The sequence below is a fragment of the Phallusia mammillata genome, chromosome 6 (assembly GCF_965637545.1).
Source record: "Phallusia mammillata chromosome 6, kaPhaMamm4.hap1.1, whole genome shotgun sequence".
NCBI classification, from domain to species: Eukaryota; Metazoa; Chordata; class Ascidiacea; order Phlebobranchia; family Ascidiidae; genus Phallusia; species Phallusia mammillata.
Window position 1 is genome coordinate 13383715 of NC_137257.1, and position 19384 is coordinate 13403098.

The 19384-nt window shown below is 35.5% G+C and overlaps 2 protein-coding genes and 1 pseudogene across 2 annotated transcripts; all 3 read right to left on the reverse strand.

Moving 5' to 3' along the window:
* Positions 1–4905: 4905 nt before the first annotated feature.
* On the reverse strand, positions 4906–6115 carry LOC145233873 (uncharacterized; annotated as a pseudogene).
* An 8647-nt stretch (positions 6116–14762) lies between these two features.
* On the reverse strand, positions 14763–17164 carry LOC145233038 (protein FAM200C-like). Its single transcript, XM_080097698.1, has one exon. It carries the CDS (start codon positions 16681–16683, stop codon positions 14923–14925), a length of 1761 nt encoding a protein of 586 aa, XP_079953824.1. The 5' UTR covers positions 16684–17164; the 3' UTR covers positions 14763–14922.
* Positions 17165–17205: 41 nt separating this feature from the next.
* LOC145233040 (uncharacterized) lies at positions 17206–19368 on the reverse strand. The gene is made up of 7 exons (XM_080097700.1): positions 19294–19368; positions 19038–19190; positions 18600–18769; positions 18290–18446; positions 18115–18218; positions 17838–17999; positions 17206–17539 (listed from the first exon to the last, which is right to left on the reverse strand). The coding sequence occupies exons 2-6, from the start codon at positions 19145–19147 to the stop codon at positions 17887–17889; spliced, it is 654 nt and encodes a 217-aa protein (XP_079953826.1). The 5' UTR covers positions 19148–19190; positions 19294–19368; the 3' UTR covers positions 17206–17539; positions 17838–17886.
* Positions 19369–19384: the final 16 nt, after the last annotated feature.

The following is a 19384-nucleotide window of genomic DNA, read 5'->3' on the forward strand; positions in this document are numbered from 1 at the left end:
TACTTGTAGTACATTAGCAAGTAAAAAGTATAGTTTAATAAGAAACTAATATAGCCTGACCAAGTGCAAATACTGTGCTGTAATATATTTCAATGCTAAAAAGACGTCAAAGCATAAATAACTGTTGATTAAATTTCCACTTCAATTAACTTAAATCTCATATATATTTGAAAAGCCCTAGAATGTTGCTGGGCTAGTGCAACTCCATAATTGTTTCAAGACACTTTTGAACAGGAATTGATAAGCAAGAAACTTAATCTGGAAAAAAAATTGTCAAAATATTAGTTGAAATAGTGATTAAGGTGGTTACGAACTTACAAGTTGATGCCAGTAAAAAGTAAAAGAAACTGCTTGGAGTAGTGACTCATTGTCAGTCAATGTATTGTTAATATAACATATAACTGTTAACCAAAACTTGGCTTTCAGCACACCATAAAATAACTTTGTGTTTAAAATCACTGTACCCACCTCTATTTGGCAAAAAATGTTGTTAAATGATCAAGAAAACCATGTTGGACAGAAAACAGGCAGTAACATAACACAACTTTGTTGCTAACACTTTTAAGTAATGTAACAAAAAACAAAACTATTTTCATTTTGTAATATTCGTATAGAAACCATTTTGTAGAAACAATTACAACTATCAATTAGTTACTTTGCCGGCTTTGTTCAAGAAGCTAACTATTACTGTAGTAATTTAGGTTATAGAAGATATGTTTTTAGGAATCCCGCTTGTGGTCACTTTCTTGGTGACCACAAGCGTCAGTATCCCCGTTAACCGGGTGTTGTTTTTAAATAAAAATCTTTTAAAATAAGTCTAGTTGGTGTAACAACCAACCAAATCTAATTTAATAACCTGCGCTTCACGTAAACACGAAAAAACAGACGACAACACCACTTTTTCCAATGCTTTTCCATTGTAAACGCCGCAACCTTACTGGTCGCATTCAAGCGGAACCGATCTTAATCATTTTTACTATCACTATTAATTTTAAAACTAAGTCTAATCAATGATACTATACAACACGATCGGACACTTCTGTCTTAACCAATCAGATGTTTCTGCCGTGTCACGCACCACTGAGATTACGTTACGGACGGGTAGTTTCCTTCCGCAAAGTGCAGCCTGTTGGTTAAGTCTTCCAATTTTCGTGCTCTTTTGCCAATTTTACTCGGTTAAACGTTTCAGGGATCTTTGATTATCTGTTATTTAAAAATGTCAAAGCATTGTTGCATTCCGGGGTGTGCTGGAAAACGCCCGAACCCCTTGTACAGCGTACCAGCGAAAAGGTTTTGTCCACCTGACAAAAAGGACTGGGCTAAAAAGTTGGAATGCATTATTTTGTCACTGCGAGCTGATCGGGATATTCATGATTTGTTTTTACGAGACAGTGTCAAAATATGTGACAAACACTTTGCTGAAGAGGATTTTGTGCAAGGTAAGTCTGTTATAATTAGGTACAAGGAGTTTACAGAGCTGTATTGCATAATTTTAGACAATCAGGTGACCGACCTAACATCTTTTACAGCCAAGAAGCGAAAGGTGTTAAGGACAGGGGCCATCCCAATCTTTCACATGCCTAAAAAATTATATTCCAGTACTGCAGTTGAGCGTAGACCACCGAAACACCGAGTTTTTGTAGAAAAATGTTTATACAAAACATTTGCAACATTTGTCAGTGCAGCAAAGCAGTACGTGGCCACATCAAACTCCTGGAAGGTTAAAAACGTGTCAGATTCCAATATACACATATCCAAATCAAGTCAATATGACCAGGAGGAGTATTCAGTTTATGTTAATGATAATATGCAAATTGATGTTCATCATTTTGGGTGGCCAGGAAAAGTTACTCTTGAAGTTAAAAAAAACACAGTTCATCAGCTTTTGATGTTTGTGGAAAATTTAAATATCTGTAAGGGAATACAATGTGGTGACAAGGAAAATGAAACAAAGCTTGCAGTCAAGCAAATACTCACGAGCCCATGCAAGCCATTTGAAAATAGTCCACCAATGATAACACATTATGCAACCAGGTTAGAGTCTCAGTAGTTACAAGTTGATTTGCTTGAGCACAGGTGTGTTTATTCACAAACGATTGTTTTTTCCTCAGAAATACTGATTGCATTTTATTTGTGGAGAAGGGCCATGACATATGTAAAAAGTGCAAAAATGAAGAAGAGACAATTCAAAAAAGGATAAAAGAACGCGTCCGTTACAGAAAAGTTGTATTGCATCAACCACTACAAAAAGTTTCAGTGTCCAGATCATTAGGTTCCAGGGTAAAGGAAACATGAGTAGATAAACAGGAAAAGTAAGACTTATGTTTATTTAATTGAGGGCACTGACAGCAGTAACAAGTTAACATTAATCGAGAAAGTATCTAAAGACTAGTATGATAGAAATGTATATTTGCAGAATATGTCATTTACAAGCCCAAATTGATGATCTTTTACAAAACCCTGCAAAACAAATAACTTTAGAAAAGGATGTGCATAATGATATTCAACAATGTTTACTGACAGGCCAGTATTTTTGAAAAGGTTTATTCTGTTTAGCTGAAGTGTGAAAAAATTAATTCATATATCTGTATTTTAGAGAAGGAAAATGGTACAATTGATAAATTTCATGATCTCTTTTGGTCTCAACAAACAAAATTAAATTTAACTGAAAAAAAATCCCACCGCTTTCATCCAGATTTAATCAAGTAAGAACAATTTTTGAAAAATATATATATTGAGTATACCGGTCATGTATATTCATCATGTGTAGGTACTCATTAATGCTGTATGGAAAGGGCCCAAAAGCTTACAAAATGTTACAGGATACTGGATTGCTTGTCTTGCCTTCTCAACGAACTCTTAGGCGATATCGGTAAAATGTCCCATTTTTTTACTTTTTTTTTCACTGAGTGGCACATTTTTTAACATGTTACTTAATTAGAAATGCTTTACGGCCAGATACTGGAATTGATGACAACCTTTTAAAGAGTTTGTTTGCCCAATGCAACATAAGTGACCATTCCCGTCAAGTTATGATTATTGTCGATGAGATGAAAGTAAGAGGTAAAATACAAAGTAGACCAGTGATTCCTAATTGAATGAAAAAATTTAAGGAACCTGTTGGTACATAATAATATTTATTTTGCAGAAGAACTTGTTTTTCAATCATCAACAAACAAATTTATTGGTTATGTTGACTTTGCAAATAGTGGCTCTGGATGCTACAACAACCAACCCTTAGCTTCACATGTTCTAGGAATATATGTAAAAGGTATGATTAATTTTTTTATTCTAAAAAAATGTCATGATATTTGATCTAATAGCTGAAATGTCCCCAAATCCTTATTAACTCTACAAAGACAAATTTCTAATTAATACATTAATAAAAACAGTGCATTTTAATCACAAACGTTAGTTCCCCAATTCCTAAAAAGAGTATCATATTGTTCCAATCAAATTTACAGGTATCACAAATGCAACAATTTCTTACATGATTGGACATTTCGGAAGTGTAGGTGCTGTTGGATGGGAATTGACGTCTACTATTTTAAAAACAATTACCAAACTATATTACCTATCAAACCTTTGGTGTATGGTTGTAATAGGTGGGTGGACACTCTTATTGGGTCTTAAATTATGTTTTATGCATGAATGATATTTATTGTAGATTTTTGTTATAATGGATTCCTTGTCAAGGATTTGACTGTTTTTTTTTATCATTCTTACTACAGGTGATGGATGTTCAAGCAACAGGCAAATGTTCCAACAGCTTGCAGGTGCCAGTGAAAATCAAGCATGTTGTCCCCATCCACTAAATCCCGAAAAGTACATTTTTGTTGCAATCTATAATACACCTAAAAAAAGGACCATTGTTTTTTTTAGGAAACTATATTTTGTCAGTGACCCTAGCCATCTAATAAAGACTACAAGAAACAACGTACTAAGCAGCAAACCAGGGGGAACTAAGTATCTTTGGAATGGAGAGGACATGACATGGTCAACTATTTGCAACCTGTACCATGAGAATCAAGCTACTGGCCCTCAAACTTTAACAAACCTGCACAAAATTTCCATTCAGCACCTATATCCAAGCACTTATGACAAAATGAAAGTAAACTATGCTGCTCAAATTCTGTCAAACAGCATGGCAGATGCCATAAAATCAAAAGGACACCCAATTTTTGCCAAATTTCTAAAATTAATGAATGATTTCTTTGATATTTGCAATAGTTCTTTGGGGCAGAGTAACCCTAAAAAAGCACCGATATTTCACCCTGAAGATGAGCGACTAATATGGCTGGAAACATCTTTTGTTGGTTTTCTGAATCAATGGTCACAAAACGTGGAATTTAGGCGAAAACAAAATGGGGAGTATTTCCAAGATTCCAAGAAGCAAAAGATGAAATTATCTAAGGCCACTCATGAAGGTTTAATATTTACAGCTCAGTCTCTTGTTGCAGTTACACGTGAGTTACTGGCACAAGGTGCGGAGTACGTAATCCTAAAAAGGCTCTCTCAAGATGTTTTGGAAGCATTTTTCGGAAATGTTAGAGTCTGGTGGTTATAGCAGAAACCCAAATGTTAACGAATTCAGTCACAGGATGCACAATATTAACTTTACCAGATCAATTAAAAGAAACAATGGAAACGTTAGTTTTTGTGGTGAAAAAGTTAAATATTTTGTCTTTTTATGTTTAGAATTGTTTCTCTTTTTTTGTTATTGTTTTTCAGTTGGTTGTTTGTAATAGAGACTATATATACCGCTTTTCTTTGGCATTATCATTTAATGTTATGATTTGGAATGTGTGCTGGCCTACTACGGTTTTTCATTTAATTTTGTACTTGTGTGCATTTTTAATTTTAATTGATAAATAAAGTATGACTTAAATTTAACTTATATACCTATTTATTTCAAGTCAATAAGATTTTACAAAAAATTAAAAAATTACACACATATGTAAGTGGAAAATAGCCCATTTTATTATTAGGAAATTAATTTCAGATCTGTTCTCAGAGAGCTTCTTGGTCCTTTTCCTTTGTTTTTCTTGGTGGTAAGCTTTTTCTGTTGAAAAAGTTGAGTGACACGTTTAGCATAGGCGTGGCCACGAGTGCGAACATATTTTTTAATCACTTGGGAAAGTCCATCCAGTACATGATTCATTGTGTTGTCATGCTCATCCAATTAGCGTTCAAGTATGTGCAAACTTTCATCAATAATTTCTTCGGCTATAAGCAAGGGGTCTAATTCTGGTTTAGGCTTTGAGAGAACGTTTTTTATTTTCAGTTCAGTGGAAATAAACACTGTTTGACATATTTCGGAAATTCCCCAGCAGTTTTTGTTTTTGCTCGGATTTTCTTCTCGAAGGCTTATAAAGAAAGGGTCACCAGTTTTATGGTACAGGCTTCTTATAACTCTACCACCAATATAACAGCACACTTCCTTCTCAATATCATTCAGTGCCCTTTCTCCATTACTTTTGATTAAAAGGCCTGGTGACAGATTTTTCCTGTTTGCCAAGGTTGGCAAGATTTCGCTCATTACAGCCCGTGTGGCTGTGGTCAATTGGTCGTTATGAAACAAGGTCAAAAACCTGCGCGTGAAAGCAGTTGCGCTCTGACTTGATTCGTAGGCAGCAAGGATGGAGGCACTAAGATTTTGGGTCAGTGCCGTTACTGCTGGTTCCGCGCCGGTATAAGTGGCAGCCTTTTCTGAAGCTTTAGTCCATAACTCCACTAATTTAGGGGTATCTAGTACATTTTGAGAGTGATTGGGCTGGTGTTTTCTTTTTTTGTGCATATCCATTCCTTTCAAAGATGTGAACTGCTTTAAACATACATCACAATTTACGCTTGAGTCTTCGTTTTCCATCATAGATAGTTCAATTTCAACCATAATCTGTTCAATTGCCTCATTGAAGCAAGTACTTTCGTTTTCATCCATTTCAAAGTTCGACTTTACACTCGACGGTATGTAGCTAGCGTCTACAAGCACTTCCACATGTAAACTCATTGAAGCGTGTGACGGCAGAAACAAAAAAAGAAAAAGGCAACTCTCACGCAATGAAACCAACAAAGAAAAAAAGAAAAAGGCAAACGAGTGTCCGATCGTGTTGTATAGTATCATTGGTCTAATAAGTACCAGATTAAAATTTGCAAAAATCAAATCAATCAACACAAACATATTTACAAAGTTTTAGCGTAATCTGTTGCCTATCGAAAAAGATATCGCCACATTTCCGTCGTCGCTAAGCAGGCAGTGTGCAGTCTCTGCTTAGTAGTCTGCTGAGACAGTTGTATAAACGTAGATATTGTTTTATATCTTGAACTAGCCCGTAACAGTTTTTTGCAGGCCTAATTGTTTTCTTGCAGATTGATTGATCACCTTTCTGCATGAACATTGTTACATCTTGAAAATCAGAGGATTCTGCACATCCTTTTGCAAAAACTGGGCGACAAAGAAAATTATAAAATTTAAAAAACCCAAATAAAAATTGCTTGTATGTGTATATCGTCAAATAATATGAAGTCATTTACGTCAAAAAAAAAACGGAATGTTTTAGGCCACGGGCATTGCTTAAAATGGCCTTACAGCGCTGTTATTCAGAATCTATATTCAAAGGCAAACTGGTTTATCTCGCCATTGTGCTGTAATGGAAAATTTTTCGTATCACACCATGGTGGACACATCCATACTTGGTTATCTTGCCACGAGTTAATGCATCGCTCCAGGGCGAATCTGGGCGGTGGCGCTTTGTGTTTCTGCTGACTATTTAAGTTTCTTTCAATCGCTCATATCTCCTTGAATCGAGTAAATCGCAATTTCTTCAAGTAATCTCTTAGTCTGGATTGGAAACGATTACGCAATTTCGTCCACATTTTTGAAAGGTCAATCTATACTTTTTTGCAGCGCATATAACCTGTGTATTTTCGACGGTAAATCATTTTTATAGGTGTGTCATAGAGCACTAATACTAGAGAGGTAACTGATTGTTTACTCAAGGGTGAAATCAATCATAACTTTTGTTGTTTAGCTAAAATATGTATTTTGTAAAGCATTAAGGTATTAAACAACTTTATTCTTTGGAATGGAGTTTTGGTTTTGCAAAAAAACAAACAAATGAAGAATTGCGGCACCTTTGATTTCGATCAACCTCTGCAGATTGGTCAAGCTTGGATACACCGTTGCCACGTGACCATTTTCATTTGTTTTTGCTAGTGATTGCATAGGACGCTTTAAACTTTTCTCAAAGTTTGTTCCAATAAATAAAAAGCCAGCCCCCTGATACTTATCTTTTTGGAAGCAAAATATACCTAAAGATGAATACAGAAGAAGTAACTTGCTTAGAGAAGGAAATTGACCTGATTGTCATAGAAATTAATCAAAACACCCGGGCTACCAGTGCAGAATGTTCAAAATGGCAAAAGATGTAATGGTAGATGTACCAGACGTTTGCACTGATGTCTGCAGATTGTATATTCAATCAACTATAGAGGAATTTTTAGTTAACCCCAAACCAGAACTGTTGTACAAAAAATATGTGCATGTTTGCAAAAATGCATGCGACATTCTTGGAATGCAACAAGTTGTTGCAGATCAGTTTTTAATAAAAATCTTTGATGCTATTTTTTAAATCAAGAAGAAAAGGCAAAGCAAGCGGTGGCAGGTGTTACTACACGTGAAACAGGTGTGGTTGTGTGGTTTTTGCAGATGTGGTAATTATGTGTATAGATGCTGAAAATTGTACAAATTTATTCCAGAAATTTTGGAGTATGTTGGTGGATACTTAATGCGAAAAGCTTTTGTTAAATATGGAAAAACAGTCCCCAACCTTCTGAATGGATTTTGTCAAGATGCACCTCAGGGAGAGTTTTCCATGTCAATGCAAAAACCCGGATGTATGTTACTGTACCCTTCTACCAAAATGTTAGGACTACTACTGAGAGTCTACTACTTGCACAACAGAGAAATAGCTAAGCGAGTGAAAGAGATTAATTTTTTTAACATTACTAATCAACTGAACAGAGACCCATTTTACAATCGATTTGTTGAAACACAAAGTACCAAATTCGACACTTGTCAAACAAAAACAGAGGAAGTTTTGGGATATATAATGCTTCTTTTTACTAAAGTTCTTGGACACAATTTTGCAAAACACCTACTTCAAAAATACACAAAAAAGTCAGCAAAACGTACCAGTGGCTTAAGATCTTAAAGTTCCCAAAAAATAAAGCATTTGTTTCAACATTGTACCTTTTATGTGTTTGTTAACTTGAGTATAATAAATGCAGCAATATTTTATTTATTTTTTAATCTCTGGTGTTTGGGAAGAGGTTCATCACATACGGATGTCCAAGCATTGAGTTTACCATAAGTAGTGTTTCCACCCTTGATTTTTTTAACACACTTGCGTTGTGAAAGCGCAGATACTCCATATCCAACTTGGGAAATGTCAGGATTTGTATTGCGGCGCATGTAAGCCCTCTACAAAAAATTGCCTCAGTTATTGTACACTTTAATTGCACACACAACCTACCAAATTTCCAAAAAAAGCTTCGAGAACATCTTGAGTCAACATGCACAAGCACACATAATCCATTCCATTGCGTAACAACCTTTTTGTCAGACAAATAATATTTTTTTGTAGCAAAAAAGAGACCCTCAAGAGTAGGTTTGGCCAAAATTCTCTTGTGTTCCCCAGGATGTTGGTTATTGACTTCATCCTAAAAAGTACTTTAATGAGTATCAGAAGCATTTTAAATGATTAAGTGAAGTACAAACTTTCCAATCTACTAGATATTGTAAAAAAACATCTTGGAGCCAAATAAGTCTGGAATCTGCATTTGTACGAATTGGATCCCTTGTATTGCAATTAAGTCACTATTTGAAACCACCTGTAAAAAAAATTTAATAATACTAATCAATAAACCATTACACAAAGTAAATGCTACTTACTTGTCAAATAGTAAAACAAATTCTGATGTTCCTTCAGATTTTTTTACATCCTGAAGGAGTGCCTGGCCAACAGACCAACTCAAAACTTCTTTAGCAAATGAAACTCGCATCTAATTAAAATGATACAACTTCTTTAACACAAAATGAATAAGTTAAAAATTTATCTGCAGCCTAATTTTGGAAACAAACCTTATTATAAGAATTCAAATTTGTATTTATTTCCGATAGTTTAGTTTTATGCAAAGGGCGACTCTTTTCAATTTTGTGTAGCAATTGTATATGTGTCCACAATATGTCATGTCCATTTTTGTGCATATACTTTTCCCACCTGCTTTTGAGGCATACAGCGAGTTACTGCAGTCTAAACAAAAATAATATTTTTTATCTGCAATTTGTCATACTCATTGCTTTTTGCATTTGTTACATACCTTTAGGAGATGGCTTGTATCACTGCAAAGAAGTATTGGCTCATCATTGTAGGGATTTGGAGCTGCATATATGCTATTGTGGTCTGGTTGTTGTCCACTAATCATTTCAAAAAATTTCCGGTTAATGCTAGCTCCATCTGCTACCACTGCACGAATATGAACATTTTCTTTTTCACATATATATTCCAACTGCTTCCCAAAACATTGACACCAGTTGGAACGCTGGAGTTGTCGTTGTAGGACACCAAGAAAGTGGCATTGAAATTTCCTTTTTAAAAGAGCGAACATAGAACACTAAATAAAAAACAACAACATATTATTCACTAATCTAAAATGCCAACAAATATTCTAAATATTTACTGCAGATATGTGATGCTATTGTATCTTCACAGGCTCTATTACCATAATCTGTAAATCCCACCAATTTTCCATACTGGTAAACCAAATTTTCCTTAACTGCATGCAAAATAATAAAAAATGTAACTTTCCAACATTTATAAAACACAAAACATATTAAAATACTTTTCATTTCATCAATAGTAATGAATGCATCAACAGGTGTAGTTAGCTTTGTTAGTTCCAAAAATATTTGTTTGTTTATACCAGCTGAGCCTGTTCCAGAGATCCTAAAATAATTTACCAATTATGTTATCTTATTTCTAGTTTAATTTTAGGAAAAATACCTATAATGGCGTAAAGTCTTTGCTGATGGAAGTATAAGGACTCCAGTCGTTGATAGATGTCTGTACGCAGCTGGAGATCGAGCATAAAGTTCAATTGCCCATCTTACAACATCAGGGTGATATCGATGAGCATTTATTGTTTGGTTTGCATTTTTGTATTGGTTTTTAAAAAGCATTTTTTTGCCATGCATTCATTTCTCCTGATTCATTTTTGATCAGGTCCTAAAAAATTATTTAACATGTTTCTCTTCATGCTTTTATAAATCCTAATGGTACAAAACATTTAATGAAACTCAAAAGTGTTTTTACCCCTATATCAGCATGAAGATCTTCAGTCACTACTACATCATTCTCATAATCTTCATCTGGCACATCTCTTTGGTTGCATACTTACGGTTATATGATGTCTTTACATCATACCTCATACAGTTAATGCAGTTTTCACCGAATTTTGCTGTGTACATGCCAAACATAATTATAGTGTAAAAAGAACACTACAAATGCCTTACTATATATGTCACAGTTTGGAGATCTAATAATCTTTTCTGATGCCAAGTGGTTTTCTTCCCACCATTGAAGTACTTGTATAGATGTATTTTTTGTTGCCTGATTTACACCTTTACATATTCTCTTTTCTTCAAGTTTAACTGTGAAAGTTTTAACATTGTTGCTTGCAAATAAGTGTCATTCAAAAACTTTAGACAATTTAAGATAATATGCTGTTAAATGTCGTGTATACCTACCCAGGAAAGAGTTTAGTGTGGAATATTTAATGTCCAGCTTAGGGGATACCAATCTTCCCACCCATGAAATGCAATCCAATTTTTAAGTGATGGTGATATACAGGCACTAACAAAATTATTAACATAAATTAAGCACACAGTGTAGTAATACACAGTACAAATACAGTAGACCTCACAACCTAACACTGGGATGAATGAACGTTTTTTCATAAAGTTCAATAAACAAACATTCCTGTCTTCTTGTAAAAGACCATTTACCTAAAATAAGACTGCAAATAAACTTCTATTTATGGCGGGGGTTAAAATTGCCCTACCTCTAAATGCTTTTCCAAGTTTTTTGCTCGCTGATTCTAGATCATTTAAATTTGAGTACTTAATTTTTGCTGAAGGAGGCTGTCTTTCTGTTGGTGGTTTTCTGGCTAACCAAGATACATAAAAGAATGAAAGGTATAGACTACAACATTCACATGCACTTACAAAATATGTATTTTAATCTTACCTTTTCTTTTTTGCAGTGGAATTTTGTAGGCAGAAACAAGGTTGGAAGAGCACCAACTACTAATCTTTTGCTTTTGGCATGTACCATAATTTTTTCTTTTGCAAAATGAGCTTTACAAACCGCCGCCCTGAATATATCACCAGTTTCTTAAAACGAGCGCTTTTATGCAGAATAACAGCAACCTACGTTTCCTTATGTAACATGTGTTTAATTTGATCGTTCTGGCAAGGATCTCTCAACTGTAAAATAAACTGACGCAAACTTGCCCTGTGCGCCTTTTCCTCATCATTTTTCGCCAAATCTGGTATTCTAATAATAAACAATGACCTAAACAACTTTGATCTATTTGTATAGGAACACTCTACAACAGTGTGTCATATTCACTTTTTTCGCCCACTGCTATATCAAGCGACACTGCAAACGGTCGAATCTTACCCGGAGCATCCAAGCGTGACCGATCTGCCGATTTTCGTAGTGTCGCCTCTAGTATTAGTGCTCTATGGGTATATTATGTTTTGCTTATGTAACAGGCTTACATGTGTAACGTAACCTTAATTTCAAAATAATCATTATTCTTTAAAAAGTAATTTTACATTTAATGATTAATAAGCCAATATTAATCATACAAAATTGTTTGTTTGATTGCATTAACTGCAGTTGGATTTTTTTCATTCTTCACAGTAGGTGCCTTCTGTGTCAAACGGATTTAATTTGTTTGTGTTTTGTTTTAGCAGTTCCCATTGCGTGTTGTTTTCCTAAGCAGGTGGAGTCGTCCCAATTTAAACACGCCCATTTCAAAGATGAAGTGATCACAGACGCATCCAATGTCAATGAAACAATAAACAGAAGTTAAATGTCAATACGTAATAAAAAGGATCGACGTGCACATTTAGTTATTCCTAGTATTTTTAATACAGTTAAATTGTGAAGTTCACACCTATAGCGTCGGTGTTTTATAACTTTTTTCTATTGTATTCGCTAGTTTCGACAGTAACATTGTATTATCTGATTATAATATGTTGCTAACCTGTATACGTTTTTTAACGTGCATGTAATAATAATGTGGCTGTATATCGAAGTTATGAAGCAAATTAAGAAGTTTTATTGACGTACTTTATTATTCTTATCCATAATACACTCATCTTTTAACCGATAAGGGCATGTCCCAATTGCATTTATTCCTAAAAAAAATAATAATAATATCTTCTTTTTGGATACTTGTTTTATTACTTTTCATTCATTGTTTCCCTTTTTTTAGAACATACCATTCACTTTTTGATAAAGGACGGACTTGATGCGTGGTTAATAGGGTTGTTCATCCACTAGGTGCCGCCACGTTCCTCCTATAGAGGCTTCGCGAGTCGTGCTAAACAATGGAAACAGTCACATATTCTTGACGTTTTTTTAGGTTTAATACTGCATGTTTCCCACAACTTAAGTTATTATTGTAAAACATATTTCAACTATTTTAAGAACTTGCAAAACTAAACGGAAAAAATACTAAAGAAAAAGGGGAATTTGCAGACAGTGCACACTGTTTCGACCTATGAGGTCTCATCAGTGCAGCTGGTGACGAGAGATCGAGAGTTTCATTTGTGCTGTATGCCCAGTTGTGGCATCGCACAGACTGGGTGATGTATGGGGTTGTACCCTGTTGCTCACCACAAACTGGAGTGCCGTTTGATGGCTACACTAGCCAATGCGGCCGATCTCTCGTCACCAGCTGCACTGATGAGACCTTATAGGTCGAAACAGTGTGCACTGTCTGCAGCTTATCATTTATTGGCTCATATGCTTTTACATAAAAAGGGGAATTCCTTGATAAGTTTGCGCATGTCATGCCACTTAAGGTGGCTGGACACAGACTGCGTATTCCGTCAACGTGGGTAAACGCATGGGAAAAACGCTCCGTAATCTGACGTGCGTAAACGGACCGAATTTACGGTCCGAAAGTGGCTGCGCTTGCTGGTATACAGGATCCGAACGATGCGACGTTTCGCTTGAATGCGTGCATCGACTGGAAGCCAGCTTTGTAACTGCGCGCTTGTGAAGGCTGAGTGATGTAAACAAAGAAAGAATTCAGTTCCTTTTTCAAGAGAAGTTATTTCTCTGCTTTGAAACTGTGACGTTTCTTGTTTCCAGAAACATATTATTTTGCGTTGAGATGGATAACGATCAGTTCTTTACGGTTTTGTGCATTCAAACAGTTGTGTTGTGTGGTTTAACCCACCATGAGCAGCAAAAAAACGGAGGTAAGTAAGGCATAATATATTTGCAGTAAAGTGCAACAAAAATTCCATGTTTTTATTTACTTTACAACTGAATTTTTTCAATTGTGAAGATTGTGGGTGCATGAGATTTTTGCAAACCGCCATAGGGGACAATGGCATTCTTTGGTTCCTGAATTGGAAAGGGATCCTGAATTTTACTTCAAGTATTTTCGAATGGACAAGGCTGATTTTGAACAACTTCTACAATGTTTCAATCATTGATTGTGAAAAAGCATACCAATTGGCGCACTCCTGTGTCAGCAGGCCACAGATTGGCAATAACTTTGAGCTGACTATACTGTAAATATATATTGTTGGATGTATTGAGACAAATTTAGTTGATGTTTTTTCTGCAGGTATTTAGCAAGTGGAAATTCATTTTCTGACCTCGCTTTTCAGTTTCGTGTCAGTGAATCTTTAATAGGCCGTATCATTCCTGAAACTTGTGCTGCTATTTGGAATATATTGCAGCCACAAGTACTGGTGCCACCTTCAAGCCACAAACATTGGAGGGATATTGCAAAAGAATTTGAACGCAAATGGCAATTTCCAATGTGCATTGGCAGCATTGATGGAAAGCATGTGGCTATTCAGAAACCAGCTAAACAAGGAAGTGAATTTTATAACTACAAGCATTATCACAGCATTGTGCTTATGGGTGTTTGTGATGCCAATTACATTTTTACAATGGTAAACATTGGTGACTCTGGTCATCACAGTGATGGTGGGATTTTCGCAAATTCTTCCATGTCCAAATTTTTGCAAGAAGATTCTAATATTCCACCAGTATGTACTCTTCCATTAACTAGTGTTGAAGTCCCATACTGTATTGTTGGAGACAACGCTTTCCCACTAAAGCCATGGTTGTTAAGGCCCTATCCAGATAGAGGATTGTCTGATGACAAACGCATTTTTAACTACTGATTGAGCAGAGCCCGTCGCTGTATAGGTTAGTATTACAACACATAAATGCATTATATTTTATTAATTTTTAACTTTTGTTTAGAAAATGCATTTGGCATTCTTGCTCAGCGATGGCGTATTTTAAGAACATCTATGCTGCCTAATGTGGATACAGCCAAACAGGTGGTTAAAGCAACAGTGGTTTTGCACAACTGGTTGCAGACCAAGAATATCACCAAACCAGCTGACCAACAAAAATACATCACACATGATGATGTAGATCAGGGGTTTTCAACCTTTTTTTGCTCATGGCCCACTAAATTAGTAAAAAATGGCGTTGGCCCATTAACGTTTAATGAAAAACTTCAATGAAAAACTTCATCAACGAAAAACACCAAGTTTCAACAACACAATAAATTAATCAGCTGAACATTCACACAAATTTAATGAGAAGGTTGTTGCTGTAGTTTGTCCACAAGACTTTGTATTCTGGGTGCAGTCGATGAGAGAGCGCACCGTATGTCAGCTGCAACATCAAGTCTGTTGCGCGGCTTGGATTTTATGTTCAATAGGGATGAAAATGCTGACTCACACAACCACGTGGTGGTGAAAGGCAGTAGTTTCATAAGACAATTTTTGCTGATTTGTGAATATGATGAGGACACTTGGATCCAGAATTCAGTGACAGGCACATCTTCAAATAGGTCACGACAGCCTGAGTCATTTCTAAGGTCAATTAGTTCATCTTGTAACTCGTCATCCACTTGCTCAATATCAACACGAAATGGATTCCTCACAAGTGTGAAAGCATCTCTGCTAAGCTCTGGAAAGTAGGATTTGAATTCAGTTTGTAGAGTACCAAGGTGGTCTGCCACTTCATCCCTAATCTCATCATCCACATCAGATATACATGCGAAACTGTGAAACATGTCAAAGTTACCATTTGTCACTTTACGTCTCCAATTGCCCAGCTTTTCAACAAATGCCCTTGTAAAGTCCACAAACTGAATGATATCTTTTCCTTTTCCTTGCATTTTTAAATTCAGCTGGTTCAAAGCTTCAAAAATATCCACCAAATATGCCAAGCAAGAAAGGAACTTTACATTTTCAAAATGTACTGCAAGTTCAGGTTTTGCTGTTCCCAGAAAGACCTTTATCTCATCATGGAGCTCAAACACTCTGGCTACAAGGTTACCTCTTGACAGCCATCGTACTTTGGTGTAGTAGAGAAGTTGCTTATGTTCAGAATTTAGGCCTTCACACAACTTCCGGAACAATCGAGTATTTAATGCGCTGTTTTTGATATAATTGACGCTTTTAACGACCACATCAAAAGCGCATTTAAGACCGTCAGGTAAGGTTTTTGAAGCTAATGCTGCGCGATGAATAAAGCAGTGAGTGGTCACAAGATTAGGTGCTTTGTTCTTTACGAGCGTCTGGAATCCACTCTTGGCACCTAACATGGCTGGTGCGCCATCAGTGCACACACCACACAAACTTGCCCAACTTATGTTCTCTTTATCAAAAAAATCCTCGACCTTAGCCATTACATCTTTTGCCTTTGTGGTGGTTTCCAATTCACTGCAAAAGAGCAGCTCTTCTTTCACATTTTTCTCTGTTACATAGCGAACAAAGGCCATTAGTTGAGCTGCTGAAGAAACATCTGTTGATTCATCCAGTTGCAGAGCAAACAAACCAAACAATGACTTATCTTTAACTTCGGTGACCACTTGCTCTTTTATATCATTCGCCATAAGATCAATTCTTCTCTGAACTGTGTTGTCCGACAAAGGAATTGACTTTATCTTTCTTTCACTTTCTTCACCCAATACATTTCGAACCATAGCCAGAGCACTTGGCTTTACAAGAGTCTCACCAATATTATGAGCCTTTTTCTGTTTAGCAATAAGTAGGCTCACTTCAAAAGATGCCTCTGTCAGTTTCTTATCTGTACGTGCAAACGATCCAGTCTTGTCAAGTCGTTGACGCTTCAAACCGTTTTCCAGTCTTTTAAAGTATTCAATATCTTTTCCCTTAAGGCCAGGATGATTCTTTTCCAAATGATTTTGTAATTTGGATGGTCGCAGTGATTCATTACTCAAAACACGATAGCAAATGACACATTGACCCTTTTCCTCACCTCGATCACTGAATGAAGTAAACCCATACTTTATAAAATCTTGATTGAATTTTCTTTTTGCCATGCTAAATTATTAAAATCTTTATGCTATTAAACGTTAAATTGAATCATGTCTAAAATCAAAATTGAATTTATTTAACGCTTGTACAGTATTTCAAATTCACTGCCCAGTGCCCACTCAACCAAAGTGTACCAGCATCAACGCAAGATAGCAACTTCCATAAACAGTTAAGCATTGTTAGCAGAAATTATGTCGTCACAAACGTAACGTTCTGTGTTGAATGTTCATAATGACATGATTTCTGATATCGCTGTATGCCAAGCTCTGTGGCCCACTGAAAACAGCGTCATGGCCCACTACTGGGCCATGGCCCATAGGTTGAAAACCTCTGATGTAGATGGTGTTATTGTAGAGGGAAACTGGAGAATTGATGAATCTGATTGGGAAAGTTTGGAACTACCAGGCTCAAGTCGACCATCAACATTTGCTGGCCATATCAGAGACATATTTAAAGACTATTTTGTATCTAACCAAGGTGAACTGCCCTGGCAGTACACTACCATTTCTAGAGAAAGAGGAATGCCATAAAATGCCTGTATTTTTTATTGAAACTGTACATTACATTTAATGAGTATGTGCAAAATAACACAGTGTACACAAATAAAGACTATTAAATGTTCATCTTCAAAAGTTAAACACTGAAAATAAAACAGAATATACATCAACGTTATTTTGTCAGATTAAACAGATTCTTCCAGTTCGTATTTGTTGAGAATTTCAGTCATTTCATGAAAAGCTTTGCCTCAAGCTTCTCCTCAATTATTTTAGAATAATGGAAGGCTCTACCAGTTTTTACAGTTTGCTTCTGTTGGCTAGCCAAAGTGTTAGCTGTTGCCTGCAAAACATCTGTGAGTTTTCCCTGAAAAACAACAACATAAGTATGCACAAATGATGTAAAAAGGGTGGTATGTACTAAATACCACATGATGTACGGAATGTAGGAATACAAGACACAGCACGAAAAAACGAAACCATATTGTAATGTTAATTTTTTAACAATCATATTCAGGTCTATTAAAACTGCCTTAACATATATTTAGGACATATATTAGGTGGTATTAAGTACCCCTGATTTCAAAGCTTCAATATTTTTCAATAACATATTTTACTTAAGCTACAACAACAATTACAAGAAAAAAATAGCAAATTTAACTCACTGAAAAGTCATTGTTGGCTGGTTTTCTTCTGTGTTTTCTGTTCACTGTGTTAGGTGATCTGCCAGTAAAAACTTGCGGCCTTTATTGGAGTCTGTGCTTCATCTGCTGTTAAATCTAAAAGAGGAGTTTCATCTCCTTCTTTTGCTTTATCAGGTTTGTTCACTGAAAAAAATACAAAACATCACTTAAATAATTATCAGAAGAATGTAAAAACTGAAACAAGTACAAACCATTACTCAAACAACCAACATAACAATGTAAAAAAATCTTTACATACCTTGTATGTCAGCAGACGAACAAAATGCTGAATACACTTTGTGCTGTTCAGGCGTCATAATCTCTTCACTCAAATCATTTGACAACAAAATGTTTGTGTCTGTCCTTTAAAAACAAACATAATGTATACAATTGGTTTGTTATGATAATGATGCATAAACATGTAGTTTACATACCTGCGGTGTTGTGTGTAATTATCCAAAAATGACATGCTTGAAAAATAGGGCCATGTTTGTGGTGGCATAAATCCTGAACCACTTGGTTTTTCTGCCTCCTTTTTTCTTCTAACATATGTGTCTTGCATGTTTCGCCACTTTTCTTTTACACTTTTACCTGATGCAAAAGTGAAACAAATCACATATTTTACATGTGCATTTCATACAAACTAAAGTACAACAAAATAGTAGTTAAAGCAATTTCATGGTAAACATTTTTATTTCAATCACCAGTCAAGAAACTTACTATGTTAAGAAATAGTTAAATTACCTGTTAAACCAAACTCCACTCCAATTGAATCCCAGGCATTGATGAGGTATGTTTTGTCAGAGTGCATTGGATCTTTAACATCATACAAGGCAGTTTTCTCTCTGACTAGTTCAATTAATTTTTCCTTACTAAACTCCATTTCTTTCGGTGGGGATGGAAAACAGAAGTTTCTAAAAATGAAGTAACTTTTAGGTGCACAATTCACAGTTAGTTGCAAAAATATCAACTAGCACTTAAGTATATGAAGAAAAAAAACTATTAACATGAGATTTCAAAAGCAACACTACAAATAATACAACATAGTCCAGAAATACTGTACCCCGTTGTTTTATTTTTTTTTCCTTTTCTGAACATGTTTAACAGCATTAACTACAAGAAACAGTTATGAACTGACTCTTTCGTGACCCCTTTGTTTCCCGGAAAGCCATTGTTACTTACATTATTAGCTTTTTGTATCCCGCTGTTGTTCTGCGTCCCATGCGAGATCGAAGCATGCCTTTTGACCCGTTTAGAAATGAAACCTTGCATAATACTTTACTTCTTTCCATTTGTGGAAACAAGATAGCTTGTGTTTAGATCAAAATAACTGCACTGTAAAAAAAATTTGATGGTTTTTACATATTTTTTATGGCAGCAGTGATGCCATAGAAAATATGTTTTTGATATAAAAGAAAAGTATGTATGCAAAGTTTACCTGTTCCTGCTTAAATTTGTTTTACATACTTTTTGTGTTTAAATACAAATGGTATATCAATTGACCTAATTTCAGTGAAACTACCTATTGA

Coding starts and splice junctions, on each gene's coding strand:
- LOC145233038 (XM_080097698.1), bottom strand. CDS start 16,683: ATGGCAAAAAGAAAATTCAATCAAGATTTTATAAAGTATGGGTTTACT.
- LOC145233040 (XM_080097700.1), bottom strand. CDS start 19,147: ATGGAAAGAAGTAAAGTATTATGCAAGGTTTCATTTCTAAACGGGTCA. Junction 18,447..18,599: donor AGTGGAGTTTGGTTTAACAG/GTAATTTAACTA, acceptor CTTTTGCATCAG/GTAAAAGTGTAAAAGAAAAG. Junction 18,000..18,114: donor TTCGTCTGCTGACATACAAG/GTATGTAAAGAT, acceptor TATTTTTTTCAG/TGAACAAACCTGATAAAGCA.